Source organism: Aulonocara sp. 'chitande type north' Nkhata Bay, linkage group LG22 (assembly GCF_057382095.1).
Source record: "Aulonocara sp. 'chitande type north' Nkhata Bay isolate Kocher_YH1m ecotype deep benthic linkage group LG22, A_spYH_male_GT1.1, whole genome shotgun sequence".
NCBI lineage: Eukaryota > Metazoa > Chordata > Actinopteri > Cichliformes > Cichlidae > Aulonocara > Aulonocara sp. 'chitande type north' Nkhata Bay.
Window position 1 is genome coordinate 3,906,879 of NC_141364.1, and position 23,555 is coordinate 3,930,433.

At 42.5% G+C, this 23,555-nt stretch overlaps 1 gene segment (V, D, J or C); it reads right to left on the reverse strand.

The window, feature by feature from the left end:
* Positions 1-6,610: 6,610 nt before the first annotated feature.
* Positions 6,611-21,336, reverse strand: LOC147303233 (Ig kappa chain V-III region MOPC 63-like). The segment is given in 4 exon segments: positions 6,611-7,086; positions 8,067-8,101; positions 20,797-21,112; positions 21,220-21,336. Coding segments are annotated over 4 exon segments (729 nt in total).
* Positions 21,337-23,555: the final 2,219 nt, after the last annotated feature.

Consider the following 23,555-nt stretch of genomic DNA (forward strand, 5'->3'; position numbering starts at 1 on the left):
TTTAATTCACATTACCAGATTGTGTATCAGGAGAAGGCTTAAAGGTCCTGGATAAAGTAATAAATAGAATAATAAAAAGCTACCAACCCAATTACATCTCAAAACATGTTGAAAACCTGTGAATTCACATTGCAAAGACTAATTATGCAGTCCTGCTGGAGTCAGTTCATTTCCATAGAGAGGCACTTTGCATCAGCAGCACCATGCTCCAGTGCTCTGGGAGAGTTTATAGTCCTGAGAGTTGAACACTGGATGACTGACAGCTGTCCTTCATCACAACAGAAGCCACAGAAATCCTCCTCATCAAAAACATGACTTTGATCTGCGTCCTCATCTGGACTCTCCTCTGCTGCTGCTTCACAGGTAAAGTCCAGAGAATCAAACTCCTCTCCTCTATCAACATCTGTCCCTCTGAAATGAAGCCCACAAAACCATGAAGCTGCTTTATGTTGTTGTCTCTGTGTCCTCAGAGTCCAGAGGACAGATCACAGTGACTCAGCCTGGAGCAGTGAGCTCTGCTGTGGGAGGATCTGTGAGCATCAAGTGTCGGACCAGTCAGGATGTTTATGTTTGGAACAACAATCACCGTTTAGCCTGGTACCAACAGAAAGATGGAGGAGTTCCTAAACTGCTCATTCACTCTGCTAGCACTCGAGTATCAGGGATTCCAGCTCGTTTTACAGGCAGTGGATCAAACTCTGACTTCACTCTGACCATCAGTGGAGTCCAGGCTGAAGATGCAGCAGTTTATTACTGTCAGAGTCAGCACTACATTAACAGCCAGTATGTGTTCACACAGTGAAAAACAGTCGTACAAAAACCTCCCTCAGTCAGACTGAACAGAAACTGAAGTGACTGCTGCAGCTGGAAGATACTGCAGAGACTGATACAGTTCACTGAGGACACACACACAAAATAAAGCCCTTCAACACAAATATGTGTCCCACTGCTATCTCATGCATGTTGTTTTCAACTTGCAAATATATAATTAACTAAAGAACAAACGTTGGCCAGTAACAGATACCAAGATGAATCTTAGTCATGACCTTTGATAACCGCAGTGGAACAAAGCCATGACATCTAATCAAGTGTCAGGGCTGTCACCAGAGCGTGGAGTGAACCCAAAACAGACTCCGAGCTGTGGTGTGGACAATGACTTTATTTACAATGAGGTAGAAACACAACAGCAGTGAATAAAATGTGATCCGGGGCAAAAGAAGTGTAACATAAACTATTACCCACACAGTAAAATTGTTATGGCCCTGATCTGGCCCACACAATGTGCTTACACATGGCCCACATACCGCAAAGTATGACGGCCCTTTGGTGGCCCAGATCAGGTTTGCCAGACGTGGCCCACACATGGGCCAGCACAAGGCCAGCTGCAGATACAATGGTGGTCCTGTGCTGGCCCAGAAGAGTTTCAGCTCTGGCCCCAGATGTCAGCCTAATGTTTACCTTAATCAACCCATGTAATAACAACATGTGGCAGAACATAATAGTGCAAAAATAACATGATGAAACTCTGTTCAGACCCTTACAAGTACGCATATTGAGACAGGCCCAATGTGAAGCAGCAAATGCTATACAGGGCTTCACAGTGCTTGCATGGCCTTCAGAATTCACTAATACTCTCCAAGTACTTTCACCAAAAAGGCTTTTACTATCCAGATAGCTTCTTTCTCCTTCCATCTGTATCTCTAGCGTAGCTGATTGGTACATGAAGGCACACACAGGTGTCTGAGCAGCGCACACAGATTGGGGGAGGGTCAGTCCTGCCTCCACACCATTTATCCACATATTGATTAAACTTATGTTTACATGCTTTTTATCAGCATTTATTATATTTAATTGCTTTTTATCAATATTTATTCCCATTGTGTAATGAGTATTTTAATCAAAAGAGTATCAATATTTATGCTTTTAATCCCGTTTTTAACACTGGGTTACAATTTCATTAGCAATAAATTTAATAACCCTCTATATTAACAGTTACACACTATATAGAACAACTTTATAGAATTATATTTGTTTGCAGATGTTAGCAGCTATCAGTGAATAGTTATCAGCTATTTTGAAACAAAACTGTAGAGAGACACGGCTCTCTGACTCTGAAACAAACGAACTCAACAACATAATTCTCCACTAGGCCTTTACTGAATCCAAATTCAGTTTCTGCTTGTTTGTGGGTCTCTCTGCATTCAGTTTAGTATTTAATAACAGGAATGCATGCTCTGTTGAGGTGAAAGAAGGTGACTTAAAAATGGAAGAATATCCTATTTCTTTGCCTGTGAAAGTCTTGGGTGGTTTTTAAAGTTTAGTATATTAGCTGATTAACGATTTCCTGAACCTTATGCTAACTTTGAACTGAAAATACTTCATCTTTTTAACTTATCTTTGAATAATGAGGAAACAAGTCTTATATCTCCATGAAATGGGTTGTAGTAGACAGTTGTTCAATTACTTTTGAGTGTCTGGCGAAAAAATCCTTGTGGGTAAAACCTACACACCTTTCAATTCAAATACAATCAGAAAGTTAGACAACCGACTTTGTGATCTTGATTATATTAATGTGATTGATCTGTTACTAAACAGCTGTCAGGGGTTGCTGTGTGGATGTGAAGAAGAGGGGACCCAAACACAGGACTCGTGGTGAGGATTAAGGGAGTTTATTGCAATGGCAGGATGAACGCACGAGCAGAACAGGGAAGAAGACTGGCTGACTGGACTGAACTGAACTGAAAGGCAAACATGCAGAGTAGACAGCAGTGACAATATCAATGACAAGACAGTAAGTGAGTAGAAACTGAGGACTTAAACACACTGGCTGAATAATGACTGATTGGAGACTGGTGAGTGAACAGCTGAACATAATTGAAGTAACACAAAGGGAAAGGCTGGCACAAAGAACAGGGAGTGAAAACAGAGAATAAACCAGACATGAAACAAACTGAAAATGCTGGGTCAACGACCCAGGAACCCTGACAACAACATGTTGGAGTCAGTCCAGGAGAAAGTCACACCAAAAGTTTCAATGCCCCGAAGATATCATTCATCATGACTTTTATAGCAGTAGCTGAATGAATGTTTAATTCTGTTTTTAATCTGCTGCAGCAGTTTGTAGTTAAGGAGAACACTTAGAGATCCCGAATGAATAAATAACAGACTAAAAACAAAAATACTTGGACCTCGAAAGTGCATCCCAGATCAAAAAATTATAATTATACTATTTTACATTTTTCTTGAAACATGTTGGCCGATTGAAATGACACCTGTGAATTCACAATGTGATGACTGCTTATGAAGCCATGCTGGAGTCACTGTGAATATTTCCATAGAGAGGCACTTTGCATCAGCAGCACCATGCTCCAGTGCTCTGGGAGAGTTTATAGTCCTGAGAGTTGAACACTGGATGACTGACAGCTGTCCTTCATCACAACAGAAGCCACAGAAATCCTCCTCATCAAAAACATGACTTTGATCTGCGTCCTCATCTGGACTCTCCTCTGCTGCTGCTTCACAGGTAAAGTCCAGAGAATCAAACTCCTCTCCTCTATCAACATCTGTCCCTCTGAAATGAAGCCCACAAAACCATGAAGCTGCTTTATGTTTTTGTCTCTGTATCCTCAGAGTCCAAAGGACAGATCACAGTGACTCAGCCTGGAGCAGTGAGCTCTGCTGTGGGAGGAACTGTGAGCATCAAGTGTCGGACCAGTCAGAATATTTATAGCAATCATTTATCCTGGTACCAACAGAAAGATGGAGGAGTTCCTAAACTGCTCATTTACTACACTAGCACTCGAGTATCAGGGATTCCAGCTCGTTTTACAGGCAGTGGATCAAACTCTGACTTCACTCTGACCATCAGTGGAGTCCAGGCTGAAGATGCAGCAGTTTATTACTGTCAGAGTTTTCACTATCCTAACAGTCAGTATGTGTTCACACAGTGAAAAACAGTCGTACAAAAACCTCCCTCAGTCAGACTGAACAGAAACTGAAGTGACTGCTGCAGCTGGAAGATACTGCAGAGACTGATACAGTTCACTGAGGACACACACACACACACACACACACACACACACACACACACACACACACACACACACACACACACACACACACAGAGTGAAAATGTCATTGTTGCTAAAGGAAAATAAAGTTGGAAATATATCATTTATTTTTAACAAATCATTTATGACCTTTGACCTCTGCTTCATACCAGCTCAAATAAATCTCAATTTCTAAATATCGATCATTATCAAAAATCATATTTCTGTAAGAAAAAAAAATCTAACACTAAATGAAGTCAGCAAAAGTCAGTGAGTCATAATTATCTGCACAATTTAGCAAATACTTCAAATAGAAACTTTAAGTCCAAATCAGTCAAATGATCAAATTTCCATCTTTACTTTCTCAGGTTTTTAGATTTTCTCTTTTTTGCTGTTCAACACTGCCATGGTCCAAAGACCTGTTGACTTCCTATTCATGTTTTTGATTATTAATATGATTCGTTTCATTTATTTTCTGTTTTCCAGTCGCATCTCTTCGTCCCTCTGTTCCTTATGTTCTGTCAACCCGTGTCTCAGAGCTATTCTCTGGTTCCCTGTTTTATTTGGATTCTGCGTTCTGTGTGAGTGTATTCGTCATGTCTGATGAGGTTCAGCTGTGTCTGCCTTCTGTGGTGTATTCCCTCGTTACCCTCTGTGTATATTAGTATGTGTTCTAATAATAGCACTGACACATGTTCACATTCCTCAAATTGAGTTATTAATATTTAAACAGGTTATAGTCAAAGGTCAGCTGCCAATCTCAGAGTTAACCAACTCTGACTTTAAACTTAGGAGTTAAAACTGCTTTGTTCCTGAAAGCAGTTGAACAAATTGAGTTGAGCTGGAATCTTGAGCTCTCAGTTTGAGAACAGATGAAGGTAAATTTATTGAACCGTTTACCTCGACTTAAGCACATACCTGTGTACTGAACAGCCCTCGTCAGTGGATCCCAACACCAGTATTTGACAGTAACAGGTGAGCCTCAACTTTAATTTGTAAAGAGACACCATGAGAACTGACATTACAATACTTTTATTTTACAAAAGTCAGCGTCTTTCAGTTCAAAGTTTGTTAGGCAGCTCTTGCACATTTAAAACAACAACACAAACACAACGCAGCAACAAGAAACTATGCAGTATATTATAACCGAATACTTAAACATGACTGCACAACAACCTTTCAAAAGAACATTTGTAGATGAATTGTTATTTTCCTTCCAATACTTGAAGCATTTTCTGAGCATCACTTTTTGGTGCATGGCTTGTTGCATGCATACCCCACCTGTCTTAACGGGACTATAAATACAACTATATACAGTCACATTTGTAAAAACAAACAACTTTTATACTAAACACTTTTAAAATGTACAATTTTGAAGAAGCCCAGGAGCAATCCCATTTCAGAACACTTAGAATAACACAACTTCATCCCAAAAGGCCACAGGTTTTAACCACAGCTTTCCAGCATCAGTTCATGTAAATGCAGCTACAGCTTTCCAAATCCCAGGAATGCTTTTAATGCAGTGTTCATAAGATCTTTAAATTGATCCTCGTATGCAACACGTCTCGGAAGATACAGGGATAAGCTGCACATCGATGCGTATCCCCGACTCCTGATCATAAAAGTCTATGTTGCAGGACCCCAGTGGTGGAAGTAAGTCAGCCCCAGTTATAAAGACCAGCAGCTCTTCAAACGTGTGGTCCACCTCTTGCTCTGTTAAAATACATACAACAAGTAAATAAACCGTAATGTGTAGGTTCATGAATAAAAGATTTATAATCAGTTACACTGACTGTTATGTAGAGCGGTTGCATTAATGACAATTTAGGAGTCAAAAACAGGTTGTCAGGCAAAACTAATACTGCGAAGCATCGTATAAAGAAAAAGCAAAGCAATCCTGCCCTCCTAAGACATAGGACATTAATTTTTGTCCTCCGAGTCGGAGACCTGTATGTCAAGGACCCTTGACAGGTATTCATATACCTAAATGCCAAGAGAAAGAAAATATGTGTGTCGTCATTAGGATAGGGATTTATGTTGGTGTGAGAGACTGTAGCCTACAAGTTCATATTGTTCAATGACAGTTATGACATGTTGTGTTTCAGGTGATTTTACAGAAAAAAAACACCAAAATAACGTACTGAATACTTTTAACAAAAAAACTCTGTATATTAAATTACTTCTTAAAATACCTACCCCAACACTGATCACGAGAATAGACTCATTCTTATACAGCGCTTTTCTGCTCCACCTGCTCAGTGTTTTATACAACAAACTGCAACATGCTGAAACATTTCATTACACAGCATGCAATGAATTTGCATAAATGTAATGTCTTTAATATCCTGCTTAGTAATGGCAGTGTCTCTCAATTCCCCTTCGCACTTACTCTTTAACATAAACTTTGCTTTACTTCATGTATTGAAAGTGGCTTAATTCTACTGACTCATATTGACTACAGATAGCACACTGGTTTCCAATTAGAACCCTGGAAATCATTATTTAGAGTTTAATATTGACATCACCACAAAAGTAAGACAAACACTCAATTCTTATTTAATATAGATATTTTTTTATTCTTTAAAACTTTAAACAAACTTTAAACTTTAAACAAAGCAATGAAAAATGAGAGAAGAAATTAGATTTTTTTTTTTAAAGCTACAGAGTGCAGACTGAAAGTAAGACCAGCATGAAAGTCACAGTTAGTCTGGTCAGGACTGGGGACACTGGTCTCTCATCAGTGGCTCTGAGACCACAGTGTGGGAGCCCTGGGTGGCCTCACAGGTCACAGAGCCCACCTTCATCCAGTGGTCTGCAGGGAGCCTCAGGGTGCTGCTCCAGCTGTAGAGGCCGTCGTTCTCCTGCACCACGGGGCTCCTGCTCTCCTCCCAGCTGATGCTGCCACTGCCATCCACCTTCCAGGACAGACTCCAGTCTGAGGGGAAGCCCTTGTTGGCCACACACATGACTGTAGCCTTCCCCTGTTTCAGCTCCTCACTGGAGGGACCCAGCACCTTCAGGGCGGGGCGGGCATCACCTAGGAAACACCAATCAGGTTAGAGGACAAGAACCACAATTTGAATTTCTCCGTTAAGAAGTTTCTGTCAGGTGTTTTTTCTGCTCCACCAGTCATTCACTCACACATTGTTTCACTTCCCTTTAAGAAACCTCTCATGCATATCAGCACAGAGAGAATCATCACACAGTTTGAGCTGAAATATGTTCAAACTACACTGGAAATAAAAAAACAAAAAAACAAAACAAAGATGTGTCAACACTTTTAAAAGATGTTAAGCTTCCACATCATCAGTTCTTCGTAATAAACAGCTTGTTCTGGATAAGAAACTCAATACCACTACTTACCTCATGTGGGTTTTTTTATTGCTTACATTGTTGTAAATGATATGATACAATAAGAACACCAGAGATCTTTATCTTCACTCTGTGCAGTTTAACTTTTTTCATTGGAAATTGTCCTGAGTGTCTGAATAATCATTTCCAAAGCTGACTTTGTTTCTTAGGACAAAATTTATGAATAAAATATGTAATCAGTTACACAAAAAGTTTCCTAACCTTTCATATTAAATGAAATTAAAGAAAAGAAAAGAAAATTACATTTAAAAAAAAAAAGCTCTAAGTCTGACTTACTTCCAAATTCCAGTCTGGTTCCTCCACCAAAAGTCCACCACAGTGATACAAACTCATTGAGGCGCCGTACAAAAACCTCTGACTGTAGAGAGACACGGCTCTCTGACTCTGTCAGACTGGATTAAAACTAAAAGCTCTCGAGACTTAACCAGATGTATGTATATGTAAAATATCCTCAAGTCCACTCTGATGTTTTATATTGTGTTTAAAATTCATTTTAACATTTATTCTGAAGCTAACTTTGTTTCTTCATGAAAATTTATCTAAAAACTATTTTCCTGAGGTTTTTTTAGGCGCATTGAACAGAAAAGTTAAGATAATCAAAAGAAAGAAATTTGCTAAAGTAAATGAGGTTTAAGTTTGACTTACTTCCAACTTGCAGTCTGGTTCCTCCACCGAACGTGTACCACAGTGATACAAACTCATTGAGCCGCCGTACAAAAACCTCTGACTGTAGAGAGACACGGCTCTCTGACTCTGAAACAAACAAACTCAACAATATGAATTCTTTAAATCATAATTTCATAACATATTAAAATTATAATTTTTACATAAAAACAACGAAACACAATAAAACTATATTCCAATAATCCAATTTGGTCATTTACATTTTACAACTGTTAAGATACATCACTTTAATGCTTCCACCTTCTTTCTCATAACTCTAAACATTAAATTTAATTTTCAAGCTACAATCACAAAACTTAAAACTCATCAGGTAAAACCTCACAAATGCATCAAAACAGTTTTATGTTCTCTCACAAACACTTAGTGTCTTCAGATCGCGCACAGAACCAGTTAAAATGATAATACTGCTGAGCATTGCACACTACGTCACAAAACAGAGCATGAAACTCAGGTCTTTCCAGTCTCACAGTTTGTCCTGTTATTCTACAAAACATATAAAATGTCAACCTAAAACAGATGAATGATTCTGAGCAGGGCCGTGCAGAGATGCTGGAAGGGACGGGTGCTCAAAGTTCAAAAGGGCACATAGAACCAGGCTGAATAACAACAACACTGTTGCTGTTGAGGGGTTGCTGCTGCTCCTGCTGCAGATAGTGATGGAGGTCTGTGTTGCTTTGAGACTGTAGACAGTAAAAAGTCCACAGCAGAGATGGTAGCTGATTAAAGAAGTGTTATGAGATGATAATAAAATGCAAAGATTGGTGACAGCGCTCAGAAGCATTAAACCACAAAACTGTGGGAAATGAACTCGGCTCTGCCTGTGAGTCACTCTTCCATCTCCTCATCTCATCTGTCACTCTCCACTTGCTGTACATCTCAGAACAGGGCACACTCTGGTGTTTCATTAATCTATTATTTAATTATCCATACTTAAAAGCTCATGCACCTAATCCAAAATAAAGTAATGATAGAAAAATGTTATAGAACCAAAGCATTGTGTTTATTATTGTTTTTATACTTGAGCACCTCTGCTATACAACAACTGGTACAGGCGTTATTGTTACCTGTTGTGACGGAGTTACACCGTCCCGGGCCGCAGACAGCTGATCTGGGTGCATACATGCACCACCACCATTAGTTTCTACATTTACTGCGCGTCTTTTCGTCGACCGGGCAGATAAACAAAAAGGGGTGAGAGGTATATTTTGAGCAGCGCAGAAGGTGGCCAACATATTTTCCCACTTACCTTTAATAAAGCCGGTCGCGGAGACTCGCTGTGATCGCCGATTGTACGGGGGTTATGCAAGCCGATGGTATGGTGTTCTCGGGTTCAAATAGTGGGTTTGCGCGCGCTTGAAAGGTCACGCGAACTGCATTATTTTTTTTGTTTGTTTTTTTGTTGTTGTGAAACACTGTAGGCTGCCTGGAATTGGCCATAAATGTCTGTATATACATATATGTATTGTAGGAATACAGCTGGAAATAAGCTGAGGGGGAAAGATTGTTTGGTGAAAGAAATAATAAAGAGATGACTATTATGCCTAGTGGGAGGGGCCATGGGGTATAAAAGAAGGCTGTCAGGGCCTACCTGGGTTCTTTCAGTGAGATGTTACAGAGAGGGTAACATGCAGACTGTGTTTTGTATATAGATGTTTGTTTTGTGTTGACTTAAGTTAGTTTCCTATTTTCTTTGTAAATAATCTTTTGTGCACCTGGGAGGCCGGCAGAATAAATTATCCACACTGAATGCTTCCTGACTACGCCTGCATTTGTTCGGGAGAAGTTTAGGAGAGGACCCCGCGACATATGGTGTCAGAAGAGGAAAACGCGCCTCCCAGTTAAGCGCACAGGGCTGCGGTCCCAGCAGCATGAGCTTCCAGTGGAGAAGACAGCAGAGGAGCTGGCATGGGACACAGTGCCGGCGTCGTCTTCTTCAGCAGAGGAGGAGGAGGAGGTTTCCGGCAGGATTGGTCCAGAATTGCCTACAGCTTCGACCTCAGCACGTGACCCAAATGGAGAGCTGATTGCGATGATGAGGGACTTCCTGGCGGGACAGCAAAGGAGAGAGGAGGTTTTTTTGGCAGAACTCAGGGGGCTGAGGACTGTTTTCCCTCCCAACGCTCAGCTGCATTCAGATTTTGCTGGTCAGCAAAGTCCAGCCCAAGCACCAGCCGGAGCAAGCACCACAGCAGCAATGGCCACGCCAAGCACCGCAACAGCAAGCAGCCCCAGAATGGTACTGCCTACACCTGCACGTCAAAGAGGATACCGGGATCCCCCAGAGGAGGTTCCCTCTCGTCAGTCACAAGCAGTGACCAACAGCCTCGACCAGTCAGTCTCAGAGTGGATGCGATCTGTTGGGCCAAAAATTCCACCCTATCAGATGGGGGAAGACATTGAGAACTATTTGTTGCGTTTTGAGCGAGTTGCCAAAACCTGTAGATGGCCAGAGAGTGAATGGGCCTGTCGTCTGGTTCCACTGCTATTGGGGAAGGCGTTGGAGGCCTACACTGCAATGGATGAAGAAAGAGCCCATCGTTATGAAGATTTAAAAGCGGCGTTGCTAACCAAATTTGACATTTCCCCTGAGACGTATCGGCAGAGGTTCCGGTCCAATACAGTTCCACCTGGTGAGATCCCCACTGAGACCTATTATCGCCTGAAGGGCCTCTATCGGCGCTGGATCCGACCAGAGCAGCATACTAAAGAAGAGATGGGAGAAGCTATCATCTTGGAGCAGTTAATCCAGGTACTTCCAGGGGAGGTGAGGACCTGGGTGAGGGAGCATGAGCCAGCAGATGGACTGACCGCTGCTAAGCTGGTGTCACAGTACTTCAATGTGCGTAAAGGAGCACCACCTGCACGCTCATCTGGGATGCCACAGCGACCACCACTCCCATCATCGGGTCTTCTGAAAAGGGAGAGCAACCCAGAGCCACCAGAAAACCCCAAGGCATCAAACTTACGAGGAGCGGGTAAGGACTTTCTTTGTTATTATTGCCAGCAGCCAGGTCATAAAGCCTCGGTATGCCCTATCCGGAAGGCTAAAGTCACTGGTGCCTGCTATGCACCCCGGCTGGAGATGGAGCCCACAAGGGTCCAGCCAGTGGATGTGCAACGCTATAAAAAAGTAAAGGTCAATGGTCTGCAGGCTACTGCTTTGCTGGACACTGGTAGTTTTATGTCTTTAATTAAGCATAGTTTGGTACCAGTGAACAGTGTGGACTATAGCAGACAGGAAGAAGTTTTATGTGTGCATGGCGATAAACATCCATACCCAAAAGTGGAGGTAACAGTGACTATTAATGAACAGCCATACCTGTTGTCAGTTGGGGTGGTACAGAACTTGCCTGTAGAGGTTATTCTGGGGATGGACTTGCCTGTACTCATGGACTTGCTGCAAGAAAAAGAAGAACAGTGGACAGAGACTGATGTGGGGGATAAGGGGAATGCTAAATTAAACGTGTCTGGCCCAGTGGTCACTAGAGCCCAAATGAAGGCTGGATGCCAACCCTTGCCAGACTTTGATAGTAGTCTGTGCGAGGGTGGCACTAATGGGCCAAGAAAATCCCGCCGCCAACGCCGCATTGAGAAGCAGCTATGGTCAAAGGGGCCGGACACTAAGAGCATGAAATGGGATGTACCAGAAAATATCACTTTGTTGCAAAGGGAGGATGAAACGTTGAAAGTTTTCTTTGCTAATGTGACTGAAGGGGGAACTGGGAAATGGGGAGGGAAAGAGAAGTTCATTGTTGACAAAAATGTGTTGTATGCAGTTGACGGTGACCACCAACGGCTTGTGATACCTTCTAGTTGTAGACCCCTCATTATGCAATTAGCACATACCCTCCCCTGGGCAGGTCATCTGCGTCGCCAAAAAACCTATATGTGAGTTAGCTCACGTTTCTTTTGGCCATCAATGTACACAGACATACAAAAATATTGCCGTACATGCCCTACCTGCCAGAAAACTTGTCCAGCTCGCAAGTCAGACAGGGCCCTGCCACAGCCACTTCCGGTCATCTCCACCCCCTTCCGTAGGATAGCTATGGACATTGTGGGTCCTCTGGTAAAAAGTAGTCGGGGTCATCAGTACATTTTGGTGGTGTGTGATTATGCGACTCATTTCCCAGAAGCGTTCCCCCTGCGTGCGCTCATGGCACCCAATGTTCTGCGTGCACTGGTACAGCTGTTCTCCCGGGTGGGGATACCAGATGAGATTTTGACCGACCAAGGGACTAACTTTACCTCTAGGTTGATGCAGCTCTTCCACAACCAGCTAGGCATCTCTGCCATCAGGACGTCACCCTACCATACACAGACAGATGGGTTAGTGGAGAGGTTCAACCAAACTCTGAAGAGGATGCTGCAGAAGTTTGTGTCAGACACTGGGAAAGACTGGGACCAGTGGCTACCCTTCCTGCTGTTGGTGTACAGAGAAGTTCCCCAGGCTTCCACTGGTTTCTCACCATTCGAGCTACTCTATGGTTGGGATGTGCAGGGGCCATTGGATCTCCTCCGGAAGGGTTGGGAGTCTCCTGCTTCTGCTCCAAATGATAAAGGAGTGGTGCAATTTGTGCTGGAAATGAGAGATCGGTTGGGGAGATACCATGAAGAGGCCGAGGTCAACCTGCGAGACGCTCAACGAAGCCAGAAGACCTGGTATGACCAACAGGCCCGGCAACGTGAATTTCAACCTGGTCAAAAGGTGTTGTTACTTCTCCCGTCAGCCAACAGTAAACTTCTGGCGAAATGGCAAGGGCCATACACAGTTCTTCGCAGAATGGGGCCAGTGACCTATGAGATTCATCATCCTGAAAAGAGGAAACCGAAGCAGACTTACCATGTGAATCTCCTGAAAGAATGGGAAGAGCGTGCCCACCAGGCCCCTGCGAAAGCTCTGATGGCAAGAGAAATGCCAAGAGAAGGGAAGACAGAACCCGAGCAGGGAGCCGATACGATGTCTCCGGTGCTGACTCATCTTACCCCACAGCAGGCTGCTGAGCTATTCCAAGTCCTTTGGGAGACTTCATCTCTGTGTTCAGTTAACCCCGGCAGGACCACCCTTGTCGAACATGTGATACGCCTAAAGGATGGACATCCCATCCGCCAACGTCCATACCGGGTTCCACAACACCTAGTGGATAAACTGCGACAGGAGGTGGAGAAGATGCTGGAGCTTGGGGTGATAGAGCCGTCCTGCTCAGAGTGGTGTAGCCCGGTGGTCATCATCTTCAAAGATGGCTCCCTACGCATCTGCATTGATTTCCGGAAGCTTAATTCCATTTCAGAGTTTGATGCCTACCCCATGCCTCGAACCGAGGATTTGCTGGAGAAGATCGGAGCGGCCAGGTACATCACCACCTTGGATCTTTGCAAAGGTTACTGGCAAGTGCCACTGGAGGAGTCTTCTCGACCGCACACCGCCTTCAGGACACCTGCCGGCCTGTTCCAGTTCACGGTGATGCCATTTGGCCTACATGGGGCACCGGCCACCTTCCAAAGGCTGATGGACAAATTACTACAGGACTTTAATAGACAGTAATATATGATGAGTAATAATTTAAAAAATCCATACACATAAAACACACACACACACACACATACGGTGACATTTTATACCTTCTCCAGAATTCTGTATATACTACAGCCACAAGTTTTCATCATGATGCTGATCCAGAATCCTTCCCTTATTATTTAATTCTAGTGCTATAAGTGTCATGGTCCTGGGTCATGTGACCCAGTGTTTTGTGTTAATTATTATTATCTTATGCTTTAGGTTATTCTGGTTATGTCTTTTGCTATGATTTCTAGTTCCTAGGTTTGGTTCCCATGCTCCCTCTGTTCCAGTTCAGTCAGGTCTCTGTGTAAAGCCCGTGGCTGTGTCCCAATTCAGGGTCTGCAAGCTTGAAGTACGCGCACTACGTGTACTGCGTACGGTGCGTACTATGAGTACGAGAAGTGCGGAAGTGAGAGGCTTGTGAAATGGGACGGTCTAGCCTGCGTCGCGCTGTTCAGGTTGCCTAGCAACCATGATGCTAACCGCGAGAAACATTTCATACAGCTTTGTGTGACAGAAATGAAGGAGAAAAAATGTCTTGTTGGTCATTCATTTTTGTCATGACATCACTTTGATTAGTTGAGTATCTGAGGACTGGAAATATATATATATATATATATATATGTGTGTGTGTGTGTGTGTATATATATATACATATATTACAGCAGTGAGCTTGAACTTGAAAGATTCAAGTTGCAGTTTATATTTTCTATCACCTTAAATCTTCACTCAAAAGTGTATATACAGATGTATTATACATAAGAGACAAATATTGTTCGTTTAATATGTTGGCATTATTACATTTGGCTCAATGCTTACATACATGTGTGAAAAGGAAAATGTACGAGCTGTGAAAACTGTGTCTGATAAAATGAAGAGTAGACTGATATATGAAATATTCCTTTATTGGGTGAGAAAATCAGACCATGTCATAACTGCTTTAAGTCATACAGAATAGATATCAGAGCCTTAAACAGGCTGACGTCTGCTAAATGGGTCAAACTGGGCAGAAAGTCTACAAACACATAACATCCTTATAGAATATGATGTAACACTATAGATCAACTTAGCTCAGAATATATAAAGCATATAAACAATTACAGCAATATGATGCAACACGCACAGCAGCTGCTGTAAGATTAGCATTTTGTCATGTTTGAAATATTAATCTAATATAATGTGTTTCTGGCACTTCTCCCCCTGCAAATTTGTGTCTTTGTCTCATTTTCTCTGTATCTCTTTGTACAACTTTATAGTGACAAAAAAAGGCTTTCTATTCTAACTTGCATGTTTCTGTCAGTCAGATGATTTCCATAGAGAGGCACTTTGCATCAGCAGCACCATGCTCCAGTGCTCTGGGAGAGTTTATAGTCCTGAGAGTTGAACACTGGATGACTGACAGCTGTCCTTCATCACAACAGAAGCCACAGAAATCCTCCTCATCAAAAACATGACTTTGATCTGCGTCCTCATCTGGACTCTCCTCTGCTGCTGCTTCACAGGTAAAGTCCAGAGAATCAAACTCCTCTCCTCTATCAACATCTGTCCCTCTGAAATGAAGCCCACAAAACCATGAAGCTGCTTTATGTTTTTGTCTCTGTGTCCTCAGAGTCCAGAGGACAGATCACAGTGACTCAGCCTGGAGCAGTGAGCTCTGCTGTGGGAGCAACTGTGAGCATCAAGTGTACGACCAGTCAGGATGTTTATGGCAACAACCATTTGGCCTGGTACCAACAGAAAGATGGAGGAGTTCCTAAACTGCTCATTTATGTTGCTACCACTCGAGTATCAGGGATTCCAGCTCGTTTTACAGGCAGTGGATCAAACTCTGACTTCACTCTGACCATCAGTGGAGTCCAGGCTGAAGATGCAGCAGTTTATTACTGTATGTGTTGGCACTATCCTAACAGTCTGTGGGTGAGCACACAGTGAAAAACAGTCGTACAAAAACCTCCCTCAGTCAGACTGAACAGAAACTGAACTGACTGCTGCAGCTGGAAGATACTGCAGAGACTGATACAGTTCACTGAGGACACACACACACACACACACACACACACACACACACACACACACACACACACACACTGTAGATCTCTTAAACAAATACCATCATTTTTTGCACAGCAAGGAAAAGTTGGAGAAAGTCTCGGGAAACAATCTCTCATCTTGCAAAAATTATTTCTCTGAAATGAAGCTCCCAAAACCATGATGTGTACAATTATGATAAAGAAAGCTGAGCAGTGTATTGAAAAAAGCTTGGCTTTGACCTTTGAGCTCAGCTTGAAAATAGATCTGTGAAGGTTCTCAGTCATCCAGGTGCTCGTACTCTAAGGAGCCAGCAAACCTACAAAATGTCTTTGGGGCAAGACTTCATTCCCTCTCACCTACTCGAGGATGACAGTGTGGAAATAAGTGTGCAGTCAGTTATTAATACTCGTCTTCTACCTGGGTGTTGTTGGGTCTGTGTTTCCACAAGCCCCGCTGGTTTAGAGACTAATTCATCATGAAGAAAACGAGACAGTCAGCGATCGATCGATTTATTTGCAATGGAGGCCTCGTCGGTGTCTACCACAAAATGACCCCAACGACGGCCTCCGCTTGCTGCCTTTTATTGGGAATTGTGTGTGTGTGTGTGTGTGTGTGTGTGTGTGTAAGCTGGTGCCAGGAGTCCAGCGGTCGACCTAAACAAAAGGCTCTTATACTTAAACAGATACAGAGTAGGTGTCCTCCCATACTATTTAAAGAAGGTACGACCTCACTCATGACCTTAGGATGTGTGTGCATGCCAGAACACTCTGGAAGAGTCTTTGCAGACTACCAAGGATCAGACCTCTATCATTATACAATTGATACCTCTAAGCATATATGATTATATGATAGAGCCCTTTTTTATGGCCTCTATCAACCCTCATCGCCTCACTTCAGGCATTCTTCCTGTGGGGGGAATACTTATGACTCCTCTATTGTCCTTTTTATCTCTGCAGAAAACCTTTCTCAGAAAGGGTATTGGATCCAGTTGTTTTACTGCTGTTATGATCCCACCTGTTGAATCACTTTAGCAGTCTTGTAGAAGTGGTCATGATGCAAATGACAACAACAATGACACAAAGGAAGACCCTCTTCAGATTGTCAAAGTATGCTTAGCACAGTGACACAGCATTAGGTGATGTTCATAGGAAATTGCCGTCGGTCATTCCCCATCACCACCCTAGCTTCTGGTTTCTGTGCTGCTCACAGAATCATGATGCCATCATTGAACTCCCTCTGTGCTGTCGATTGGAGCTTGGCACGCTCCCCTCACCCTCAGATGCCCGTCTGTAGTATTTTTTTCTCTTACTTTCTTTGCTAAATGTACCTGTATATTGTTTATATGATCTAAATATATTAACAATGAACAATTTCTTTTTGTTCTCAGATCAAATAAAACAATTCCATCTCAAATACTTTTTTTCCACATAATGAAAGTATTTGTGTAGAAATTAAAACTCTTTGCAAGTAAATTATTGTTTTATCATATATCCTGCGTAATTTAAAATACGAAAATATTAAAACCATACTAAATATAGAAGAATGTATTAAAACTATCACAGTAAAGCTCCTGTTAAGTAAAGGTGGTATGAATAATTTGTTTTACAGAGACGAGTAAAACTTTGAGTTTCAAGTCCTTTCACTCTAATTACCACTGGAGCAAAGGTAAGGTAGAAAATTTAAATGTAATGCAGGGCTGTAGAGTGCAACCAATTTGGTCGCAAGTGCGATTAAAAATAATCTCAGGTCGCAGCGGTACGACAAACTACTCGAGTAAAATAAATAAATAAAAAAACACTCTGCAACTCTGAAACTCTCCCTGTGGTCAACAACCGACACACATTATGCTCCTATCGTGGTCTAAACCAATCAGAGATAATCAGGGGTGGGACCTCTCTGATTGGTCGTAGTTCAGATATTCATGTAGTCCGTCTGTACGTTTGAAAGTACAGGCAGATAGAGAGAGGTGAGTAGCTTGAATAAAGCGACATTGATTCATTAAATCCTAAATCGAGTTTTAAAAATAAATATATTTTCCCAGAAACGCCGGAATCTCAGGTTAAAGATCACAAAAGTATTTTATCAACCACCAAACAGTAAATGAGAGCAGGTAAACGGATTCCACACAAAGACACACAGCGTAAACACACAGCGGGACCCGACGCATCAGAATCAGCTTTCTCTGCTTTCTCACACGACGGCACGTAGACGGACACGCCATCGGGCTGAAAGCCGACAGCTCACTGATTCTGATGCGTCGGGTCCGCGCTGTTTACGTCTTTTTTTGTGCTGATTCTGAGCTGCAAGTTTTGTCTCTCTCCAAGCAAAATTGACTGAACCAGCAGCAAAAGAAGCAACAAACTATTCACATCTGATAAACATCGTCATGAATTCCCTCTTACTTTACTGTTTTGTTTCCACCAAGATAAAAATCACACTTCATGCACAGCTCTCTCTCTCTCTGTATTCAAGAACAGTTTCCCGTCTCAAATCTCTGTTTTCTGCATTATTCCTTCGCTTATTACCCACCAGTCTACCGTTGTTTACAGCGCTGTCAGCCTCTGTGTTTTTTTCTTTTTTTCTTTTACTTCAATGACCTCGGACAAGAAAGCCTATTTTCTGCTGTTCAATACTGAAGAAATGTAAACTTTTTAAAATTATGCAAAATTGCAAAATAGTTTTAAGATTATCTGCTATAAAAAGCCAGGCCAGGAATATCTCCTTCATGTTTTCTGTTTTTTATTCTCAGTTACTTTGACACATGGACATTGTTAGGATTGATATTTTTTATATTGTCATTTGTGCTAAAATATATAGATATATAACCATTGCCTTTATGTGTCCTAATATGGCTATCATTATGAAGAAAAAGCCAGACAGTCAAAGAGGCTTTCTTTTGTTTACATTTACATCATGTACACTTATATAAGTTGGTTGGAGTTTTGAGCCATGGGTGGACATGACTCAAAAATGGGGGAGAAGATCATAAACAACTTGATCCAATTTCCTTTAAAAAACTTTTTCTGCAGTGACAACAGGAAAGGAGAGGAGTTGTAAATGCAGATGATTCACCAGGTGACTCGATCACCCCACAGGGTGTCTACAGTGAGAAGATTTGGGGGTTTGAAAGGGGTCATAAAGAGGAGTGTTGACCAGGCTACAGCTTTGAAGATAGCTGGAAGCCACATGGACAAACCAAAAACCAACGGATGTGTTTGAATGCCTATGTCTGCATACATTTGGATTGTAGTGCATATTCTTTTGAGAACGTTGATTCTTGTTTTTGACTGTTGACATTCATTTGTTTCCTTGCAGGATGTAGTTTACTGTGTGTGAGATGAATGAGAAGTAGGATAATTGCTAAGCACGTTTCGTACATGTATGAACTGTGAACTTTTGCAGCAGTAGGAAGTGAATGATGTGAGGAGCTGTGTGTGAATGAAGCCTATACTGAACTGTCAAACACAAGGGTGCATAAGTGGAAATTTATGTACAAAGTTGACAAAAAGGGGGGACTGTTGGAGTCAAATTGTTAAATGTTGTCATTGTGTTACTTAAATGTGTAAGACTTAGTTCAAGCAGCATGGTCAAAGACATTCCTTTGTCTCTGACCACCTCTCCAGCCTGTTTGTTGGTGGGGGAGGCTGTAGTGTTTCATTATAGGGACATCCTATGTGAGGGTTCTGTTTTCTTGGTTAGTAAGCTTCCTGCTTTTATGACCCTTTTGATAAGCAGGAGGTCACACAAACGCACCACCAAACAAACATACACACTCACATACACACAAACACAGTGCTTGTGTTCTCAGAATAAAAAGCTGCAAGGAAGGCTGTTTACTTGATGCTGGCTAGCAGACAGGTGAGGAGCGTTTAGCTCCAAGAGCCTGGTTCCAACCAGCCTCCCTTGCTAGCAAGTAAAATTGCTGTTCATCTTGCTTCCTTGTCGTTAACAGGAATACGTTTCTAAACCAGCGGGGCCTGTGGAAGCGCAGAGCAGCGATCACGGCGAAGCTGCTCCTCCGGCACGGCGGCGGGATTCCTCCAGATCGCTCGCTAACACTGTGGAGCATCAGCAGTGAGTCACGGATGTTAAAAAGCGTCTGTCGCTCATACACCAACAGGGAGTGGGTTTTCAAAGCTAGCAGGGACACCACTAAGAACACAACAAACAAACATTGCAGAACCGAGAGAAAGACGGCGTGCCATAACACCCGGTTCCATCTCTGCATTCTTATGGCCAAAGAGTGCCAAAGCACTTTAAGCACAAGAACAAGATTGTTAGTTAATCATTTACAAATCAATATTGTCTGTATGGACAGCAATTTCCCCCCAAAAAAGGGCACATGTAAAACCGCGGTGTTAAGCGATGCGGTTGAAAAAGTGGCGCACCAGTGCAACCAAGGCAAAAAGTTATTCTAGAGCCCTGTAATGTTAAAGATAATTAGAACATGAAGCCACTGCTTAGCTTAACTGAAAACAATTCTGGGATTTGTTTTTTGAACTTTAGCATCACAGTTGAACAAATGAAAGACCAGGAGAATAACAAAGTGAAGGATGAAACATCGACCAAATCATTTTAACAATGTTCAAGTTTGAAAATATACAGCTTAATAAAAACAGGATGACTTTATTTGCACAACAATGTGAGTTGATAAGAAGGTTCGTTTTTGGTATAGAGGAGTTTATTTGTTTTGGATGTGAGCAATGCCAAAACAAGAAAACAGGTCCTTATGTTCCCCAATCTTCCCAAACAGAAAATGAAAAGTAAACCAAAGACGAGTTTCTAAGCAATGCTCTTAACCAGGAAACAAGTGTTTCAACAAAAATGGCCTTTCACTCCTTAACTGCTGCAAGGTTTACATTTTACTGTTTGACTATTTACACTGCACAAGTTTACTCTCACAAATTAAACCCTTTTTGGGTAAAAAAAAGATGGAGGACCTGTACTACTGTGTGTGTGTGTGTGTGTGTGTGTGTGTGTGTGTGTGTGTCCTCAGTGAACTGTATCAGTCTCTGCAGTATCTTCCAGCTGCAGCAGTCACTTCAGTTTCTGTTCAGTCCGACTGAGGGAGGTTTTTGTACGACTGTTTTTCACTGTGTGAACACATACTGAGGATAGTGAAAACTCTGACAGTAATAAACTGCTGCATCTTCAGCCTGGACTCCACTGATGGTCAGAGTGAAGTCAGAGTTTGATCCACTGCCTGTAAAACGAGCTGGAATCCCTGATTGTCGACTGCTAGTGTAGTAAATAAGACGTTTGGGAGTTTCTCCAGCTTTCTGTTGGTACCAGGCTAAACAGTGAGCGCTGCCAGAAACATAAACATTCTGACTGGTCCGACACTTGATGCTCACAGATCCTCCCACAGCAGAGCTCACTGCTCCAGGCTGAGTCACTGTGATCTGTCCTCTGGACTCTGAGGACACAGAGACAAAAACATAAAGCAGCTTCATGGTTTTGTGGGCTTCATTTCAGAGGGACAGATGTTGATAGAGGAGAGGAGTTTGATTCTCTGGACTTTACCTGTGAAGCAGCAGCAGAGGAGAGTCCAGATGAGGACGCAGATCAAAGTCATGTTTTTGATGAGGAGGATTTCTGTGGCTTCTGTTGTGATGAAGGACAGCTGTCAGTCATCCAGTGTTCAACTCTCAGGACTATAAACTCTCCCAGAGCACTGGAGCATGGTGCTGCTGATGCAAAGTGCCTCTCTATGGAAATCATCTGACTGACTCCAGCATGACTCGTTTAAAAAGAGTTTTTCACAGCATATTTGGAATGTGACTCAACTGAACACTGTAGATTCATAGACAGGTAACAGATAAAGAAAAACTCGACCCCTACAATGAAGTGATGTGAAAGCTGTGTAAATTTGAGCAGATCAGAATCAGAATCAGAATCAGAAAGGGGTTTATTGCCAAATGTTGAGCAGGTTTACAACATCAGGAAATTGCTGCGGTGCTTCAGTGCAAACATACTGTCATAAATTGCGCTTAAATAGACATGAAAAAAATAAAAGTAAGAATAAGAATTATGAGTGCTACGTAGAAAGATATATACATGAGTGCAGGTGGTGATCAGTGCCAGACATGAAATGATGCAGTGACACAGCGTAGGGTCATGTGTTAGTGGTGGGGACAGTCATATGGTTATTGTTCATGTGTCCAACAGCAGAGGGGAAGAAACTGTTCTTATGGCGAGAGGTTCTGGTGCGAATGGACCGGAGCCTCCTGCCTGAGGGGAGCAGGTCAAACAGACTGTGTCCAGGGTGAGAAGGGTCAGCTGAGATCCGAGCTGCACGCCCCAGTGTCCTGGAGGTGTACAGGTCCTGCAGAGATGGGAGTCTGCAGCCAATCACCTTCTCAGCAGAGTGCACAACACGCTGCAGTCTCTGTTTGTCCCTGATAGTGGCTCCAGCGTACCACACGCTGATGGAGGAGGTGAGGATGGACTCGATGATTGCAGTGTAGAACTGCATCATCGTCCGTGTTGGCAGGTTGAATTTCTTCAGCTGCCTCAGGAAGTACATCCTCTGCTGGGCTTTCTTGATGACGGAGGTGATGGTGGGCTCCCACTTCAGGTCCTGGGTGATGGTGGTACCCAGGAAGCGGAATGAGTCCACAGAGGTGATGGGGGTGTCAGTCAGGATGATGGGGGGAGTGGGGCTGTGTGCTTCCTGAAGTCCACAATAATCTCCACTGTCTTCTGGGCATTCAGCACCAGGTTGTTGTGGCTGCACCAGGACACCAGACGTTCAACCTCCCTCCTGTAGGCAGACTCATGTGTTAGAGCTCACGTTTATCCTCCAGTATCATCACCATCATTGACACCGAATGTGGGGACATAATCAAAATCGTAATTATAAAACTTTTAAATAAAAAAACTGGAGAATCCGTACCAAAGAGCACTGAAGCTTTTATATTCGGTGTTAACTCAACAATGTAAACAAACACTTTTTCAGTTTTCGCTCCTTTGTTGTGACATATCTCACTTTGTCACTGCAGAATAATGTCATGGAAATATAATCAACAAAGTCTGCAGACACGATGAGCCAACACCTTTTTAATTCCCAAGCAGTTGAGGGAGAGAGGACATTCAGTGGGGCACTGATACGTGTCTCTAAAGATGAATAGCAGCCCTCTTTAAATACAGTCAAACAGAAGGCATTTCCACAGCTGTTGTCACACCCTTGACCCCTCCAAGAGAGGGAGAGAGTTTACAACTTTATCTCCTCTTCCAGTGTCACATAGAGACTGCTCCTTGCCTCTTCCCCACATCCTCAAAGACCTGATTAACAAAAGACTTCACCACCTGTTGAATTCTCCCCCTCTGGGTGTCACCAACTTTCTCACGATGCCTGACTTTGTGCAATAGAGTAAAAGCTGAATGCTTCCCCACATGTGAACCTTGAAGTGACCCAAAAGTGATATTACTAAAACATGTGACAAATTCATAAAATAAAAGATATTTCCAGCACATTCCCACTCTTTGGATTACTCTGCTAATCACATCAATTCAGATTACAATTACTTTGTTGAAATAAAAGGATTACACGTCTTTTCCCGTTTCATATGTTAGGCTGTGCACTCTCTATGGTAATTCCACGCTGATTGAAACTCAAAGAAAACATTAAGAGGCTCTAATGTCTGTGTCTCAATCTTGCAGCCCATGTCATCTCTACTTGCTGCCAGCATTATGACGTGAAGAAATATTTAAAAATATTTAAAAATTATTATTCAAAAAATGATTTAATATGAAGGCAACAGGCAGAGTGTTACAGGCATCGCCCTAAAGAATGCAGCCTGATGGGCAGTGTAGTCCGTGCTGCAGGGAGAATGGACTGCTGTACCTGTTATGTGTCT